Source organism: Pteropus alecto, unplaced genomic scaffold (genome assembly GCF_000325575.1).
Source record: "Pteropus alecto unplaced genomic scaffold, ASM32557v1 scaffold38, whole genome shotgun sequence".
In the NCBI taxonomy this organism is placed as follows: Eukaryota; Metazoa; Chordata; class Mammalia; order Chiroptera; family Pteropodidae; genus Pteropus; species Pteropus alecto.
In genome coordinates, this window is record NW_006442512.1 from 3,329,294 (window position 1) to 3,335,341 (window position 6,048).

Below are 6,048 nucleotides of genomic sequence, written 5' to 3' on the forward strand. Positions count from 1 at the left end.
AGTAGAAACTGTTGATTGCCCTGCAACAACCATTCACCACCATTCCTTTCTATCAGAACCCTGATTTTATACTGATATGTCCCTTCCTCTGGGAGAGCAGAGTGAAAGAAAGATGGAACAAGTTTGGCTCCCTGATTGACTCTAGAGCAGTGCAGCCATGCCATACCATTTGGATGTTTTTGCTTCTTCCTATTTTTTCCTTTATTTTAGTTTGGGAAACAACTCTTAGGCTAAGTAGTACTATAATTGTTAAGTTTCTTGAATCAAGAAGGCAAACTTTCCATTTCCTTCCAAACATACATTACAAGTATTATAGAACCCAAATCAAATGGGTATGCCATATGCAACAGGATCTAAAACAGGACTGATCTGTACAGCCTCCAGCGGAGCACCAAGCAAGAGGGCCTGTGAAGGGGCTACACAGGCATTGTGATAGTAGTGCTCCAAGAAGCTTAAGATGTCCAAGAGAGCACTATGGACCAGATCCATGCTTCACCCTGTTCCCTTACTCATTTGCCTTGTGAAGGTCATAGGTCCCTGCCTGACAGAAGCCCAGACAGCTCTGCCCCTCCCACTTTTCCATGCTCAGCACTCCTCCTAGTCCAAAACAGATAATCCCAAAGTGGAAATCCAGGGCCGTGACACTATTACAAGCTAAGAAGTTTCCTGCTCTCAATCTGGATAAGAAGTCCTATTATTGTCAAGGAACTATCATGCCCTCCTCACTGCTTTGCTGCTGACGTTCTTATCACCTGGCCCCTGTGCTTTCAATACCTCTCCCTCTCCCCATTCAGTAATCCATCCTCCTAGCTCTTCTAGTGTCCTCCTGGTGGCAGGTTAGGGAAAAAGGTGTCTGATTGCCCAGGGCTGTGGCTGCCAACACAAAGCTTTCTCTCTTCATATCCTAAGATCTTTCATGCCTTCTCTTTTGTCTTCTGGGAGTTTTCTCAAACCTTCAAAGCTGTGCTCTGACTCTGGCCTTTGGGTGTGGCATGTGGTGGGCTGTGTCTCTGGCATCAGTAAAGGCCTTACACTGTGCACTTCAGAGAGCAGCTTGGATGAAACCTCAGAGGCCTGGAGCTGCAGGAAAAATGAGTTCATGAGGATTGTTTGGTCCCACTTCAGTTTCTGTTCCAATGCGAGAATACACTTTCTCCTTAAAACCTTTCAGATCACATAGGTAGTGTTAACAGACTGATGTTTCTGTCAAAGCCAAAGCCTTAGGTTAATTTCGGAACAGACAGGCCTCTGCTAGTTCCTCGTATAAATGTGGGATCTGCTCCTTGGTCTTCCAGATCAGGATCCTGAGTTGGACACCCGGAGCCTCCATTTCCCTCTGAATTTCTGGAATCAAATTGTCTTTTGTTTTTTGATTTTTTTTTTTTCTTTTTTCCTCTCATTTTAGAGTCCTTGAAGAGAGAACCAATAGGCCAGGTCTGGAAGCAATTTGGGTGGGGGAGGGTGTGTCTTGAGACCCACCCAGCTCTTTAGTCTTTGTTCAGCATAGGCAGTGGAGCCATGGCTGCTCGCTCTGGCTGTTTTGTAGAATTGCAAAACTAGTGAGGAGTGATAAGGAATTAAGGCTACTGTGTGCATGTGACCAGAAGCCACATCAGGCTCCACCATGACTGGCTGCTGTCGCTGGTGTTCTTCGCTTTCTGCAGCTCCTGCCTCTTTAGTTCTCCGTCGAAACTAAGGTTGGCTCCGGGCACCTCATCTGGCCTTGCCACCACTCATAAACCCACGCTGAGTGTCCGACAAACAAGAGCCCCAGAGCACCTCCATAACAACCAGAGGGGGCCCAGTTGCTGCTGCAGCCACAAAGTGCCAGCACCCTATTTGGATTTTTACATGAAAAATAAAGTTCTATTTTGTTCAAGCTACTGTTGTTTTGTCTCTACGGCTAAATAAAAAGTTCTAGTATTGTATATTAGAAAGTAGCTAAGAGAGTAGACCTCGAAAGTTCTCACAAGAAGAAAAAATTGTATCTCTGTGAGGTGATGGATATTAACCAAAATTTTTGTGGTAATCATTGTGCAAGATATACATTTTGCAAACTATTATGTTGTACACCTTAAACTTATACAATGTTATTTGTCAATTATATCTCAATGAAATGGAGAGGGGGAGGTAGTTCTGGCAAGCCTAGAAAGAAGCAGAAGAAATATGTGCGAGGTGCTGGCAGCTTAGCAGCTCTCCTGGGAGCCAAAAGGAAAGGCCCCAGGTGCTTTCTCTCCACATCAGTTTGGTGTAGAGCATTTCCCTGCTCCTCTAGACCTATCTGCTCTATGGCCTTCCCACAATTCAGCTTCCTCTGCTTTCCCCAAAACTTCACCTTGGAAATATATTTATTTGGCCCTATCTGACCTTCAGCCCTTTATGAACTTGCAGATCCACAACCAAAAATAGCTAATATGGACCTCCCGAGAAGATTCATTTGATGCGAACCCTAAGAAAAAATTTATCTACTGAAATGGACACCCCATGATCAATCAAGGGCCCAAATTTTATAAACAATAATAGCCTCGCAACCATTTGCTGACAGGGGTTTCTCATATACTCTATATAGAAGAACCTCAGACTGAACTCGGCTTCCTTCACTATGCCCTGTGCCCTGCTTTTTTTTTTTTTTTTTTAACCTGTGCCCTGCTCTTTACAGCATCTGAGTCGACTGTTATAAGGAAGCCCCTGGTTTTCTCTTTCCACCAAACTAAAACTTGCCCTGTCCAGTCAGAACTGCTTCATAACAACCAATCAAGAGGCATAATGCCAACCCGTAGGGACCAGTGATCCTGACCATTCAGAAGTGTATGAATTTGGGTACCTCATTTACATCAAATAAATTTAATTGGGAACCTGGGCAGGAACTTTTGCTATAAAAAGCAGCCTTCCCTTTGTCTGGTGGAACACAATTTAGCTTGCTACCTTAATCTGTATCTCCCAGGCTGCAGCTCCTTTTGCTCTAATAAATGCTTTTTATTCTTTATTACAGTCTAAAATTAATTTTGGTTTACACTACAGACTCTTGACTCTTGGTTCAAATTCTCAGTAAAGAGAAATGGTCTCTGGCCAGTGGATTCACCACTGTTGAGTTAGGTGCTATTTCAGTCACTTCTGGGATAGAAGAGAAACCTGCCCAGTTGGGGCCATGAGAGGGAGCAGTTTCTCTGGGAATTGACCGACATGTCTTTCTGAGAAGAGAGAAGGTACAGGCAACTCTGGGGAAGACAGCTTCATGATGCCACGGAAATCTCATTGGCTCCTTGGTTTTCTTCTTCTCCGTAATAGCCCAAATCTCTTCCTGTGGGAACATCTCCTTTGGAAAGGAAGCTATGGTCAGGTGGGCTGGGCAGGGTGAGCTAGGGGAGGGTTGATGGCGAGGTTAGGTAAGTGCTGGTAAAGAGAGGCTGGGGGAATGAAGCCTAATGCCCAAGATCAAAGCTAAGGAAATAAAGTTTCACTGCCAAGTCCAAAGGTCAGGGACAGAGTGGAAAATTGGACACAGAGCCAAGGTCAAGAGCCAGCAGAATTGGAAAAATGGAAACAGGCCAGGGAACAAGACCAGACTTGGCATGGTGGTTGTGGAGATTGGGTTGGCAGTAAGCCTAGCTTCACTGATTCTCAACCCAGGCTCACACACAAGAGTCGCAAGAAGGACGACAATGCCTGTCGGGTTTAAGCCATATCACCAAGAGAGAAGAGGAGAAACCAGGTCCGGCCCTCCCTATGTTGTACACAAGATTGTGCGAATCTGTCCTTTTTCTTTTTTTCTTTTTCTTTTTTTTTTTTTTTTTTTTTTTTTTGAGATTGTTAAAGGGAACAGCGCCCCCAAATGGATTATTTTAAGGTTTGAATCTGGTCATCGGGCAAGGACGATCACTGCGGGCTCTCCTCAGCTTTGGCGCAGGCCACGAGCGGTTGATGGTCCTGGCCAACCTCCAAAGAGCAGAGTCCCCCTGCTCCGTGTACCCCAGGGTTCCGCTGCAGCAAGGCTGCTGTCTGAGCCGATTCCTCCGGGAATTGCGGAGCCCCGGGCCTGAAACAGGATGAGCTTAGAAAACGATGGAGGATGCACACGGGGGGCGGGAGGGGGATGGATTAAAAGGGAGGGAGTATGCTTCATGCCCCTCCGAGAAACTGCAGGCACAGCTCAAAATGGGGACGAAGATTAACCGACTTGCCCAAAGATTAACATAAGGTTTGCTCACTTCTTCATAATCCGTCTGTTTCGTCTTACTGGGAAAACAAAGGTATCCTCGTCCCTCTATCTTAGGGTACGATTGGAGTTCCGGGAAGGGGTGCAACGCCGGGACCCGCACTATAGTCTTTGTCCAAACTACCACAGGCCCGCCGAACCGCGCCTCCAAGCGCCCTCATTTGGACGGAAGAAGAGGGCTCCCCAGGCTCCCCAGGCTCCCCGCCCCTCCTGCGTCTGTCGCCCAGTAGCTTTGGGGGCCCGTGGCGCGCGGGCGTGACGTGACGCGCATGTAGACGTCGCTGCGCGCTGAGCCCGGAAGAGGCGCGGGCCGGGAAGGTGGGCGGCGACGTTGCCGCGTCCCGGTCCCCATGGCTCTGTGGCGCGGCTCTGCCTACGCCGGCTTCCTGGCGCTGGCGGTGGGCTGCCTCTTCTTGCTGGAGCCGCAGCTGCCCAGCTCGGCGCTGCGCTCGCTGTGGAACTCGCTGCAGCTGGGGCCCGCGCCCCCGGGATCCGGCTCTCCTGAGGGCCGGTTGGCGGCCGCCTGGGACGCACTCATTGTGCGGCCAGCCCGGCGCTGGCGCCGCGTGGCCGTGGGGTGAGTGCCTGCGGGGCCTGCATCTCTGGGCCTCTTTGGCAGTGCGGGCGCTGCGGGCCTCAGAGGACCGCTTTGGTGGAGGTCGAGCGTCTTGGGAGGTGGAAAGTTAGAACCTGCGCGGAAACAGGGGATCCAGAGGTCCCCAGCAGGCCCCTCGGCGCGGATGTCCACGCTGTCTCCTTGGCGAGAAGCCTCGGACGTCTGGAACGAGCCTAGTCGGTCACTGCTGCAGGGACTCAGACTGCTTTTCTTCTCGGTTTGCCCCTGCGCCCTTCTCTCATCTCCAGAGTTCCAGCCTAATAGCCTCTTGAAAATCCCGCTCAACCTGACACCGTCACGTTCGAAACTCTCATTCCCTTTTCAGCTTCTGCCCCTTTGGCGACTGCTCTTTTGCAGTCTAAGTGCTTAGTTTTACCCACTTTGACGACACTCTTCTACCTCTTGCTTCTGAATTTGAAGGAGTGGATTGGGTCGCTCCTTTTAGTTACCGACTTTCCGCCCTGTTTCCTCTTCTTGAACGCCACTCCTCTGAAACTCGTCTCTCACAGCTCACTGATGACTTGTTGATTTTCAAAGTCAGGTACCATTTTTTAGTCTTCATTATCAGCTCTGCAGCCTTCCACGCGTTATGCATGACCTCCTTGGAACGCTCTTCTTCTCGACTTTAGGGACATTGCGTATAAAGGGTTCTCCCAAATCACAGTGCCTCCTTCGTATTCTTCTTGGGAAATGTAATTATTTCCTTTACACTAATTTTAGTCCCTGTCTCAGTTTGCCGGAAAGGTAAAGTAGAGCAAAGTTATCCCGAAGATTAAATGAAATCATCTATGTAATTTAGCGTGTTGTCTGCTTTAAAAAGCACTCAAATATTAGCTAGCATTTTTTATATCAGCACATTTATTGTTTCTTCAGATGTATCTCCTTTTACATCTTTTTTCAAGTTTAGGCCCTTTCACTCACTTCGTTATCAGCTTAATTGGCCTCTCTGGCCTTATGCACATTCATGCAAATGTTCATCAGCTACATGGTATGTGTCAAGTCCAAACTAGATTCTGAGGATACAAAGATAGGTGAAGCAAGGTCCCTGCCTCATTTGTTGGAAACACATATTCATTATTGTGTTAGTGGGCTCAGGCTACCAAACAGAATACCCCAGACTGAGTGGCTTAAACAGAAATTTATTTTCTCACAGTTGTAGAGATTGATAGGCCGAGGTTGGTTTCTGGTGAGTCCTGTCTTCCTGACTCATGTGGTC

At 48.1% G+C, this 6,048-nt stretch overlaps 1 protein-coding gene across 7 annotated transcripts in view; it reads left to right on the plus strand.

Annotated features, from left to right (window-relative positions):
* The first annotated feature begins 4,491 nt into the window (after window positions 1-4,491).
* Window positions 4,492-6,048, plus strand: part of ADPGK (ADP dependent glucokinase) — a 22,936-nt gene continuing 21,379 nt past the window's right edge. For 3 of the 7 annotated variants that reach the window (XM_025040370.1, XM_025040371.1, XM_025040373.1), the window contains exon 1: window positions 4,493-4,793. In XM_025040370.1, the coding sequence (XP_024896138.1) occupies window positions 4,567-4,793 (227 nt within the window). In that variant the 5' untranslated portion in view covers window positions 4,493-4,566. Of the gene's footprint in view, window positions 4,794-6,048 lie in introns of all 7 variants that reach the window. The other 4 variants (XM_006922647.3, XM_025040372.1, XM_006922646.3 and 1 more) reach the window with 2 other exon arrangements.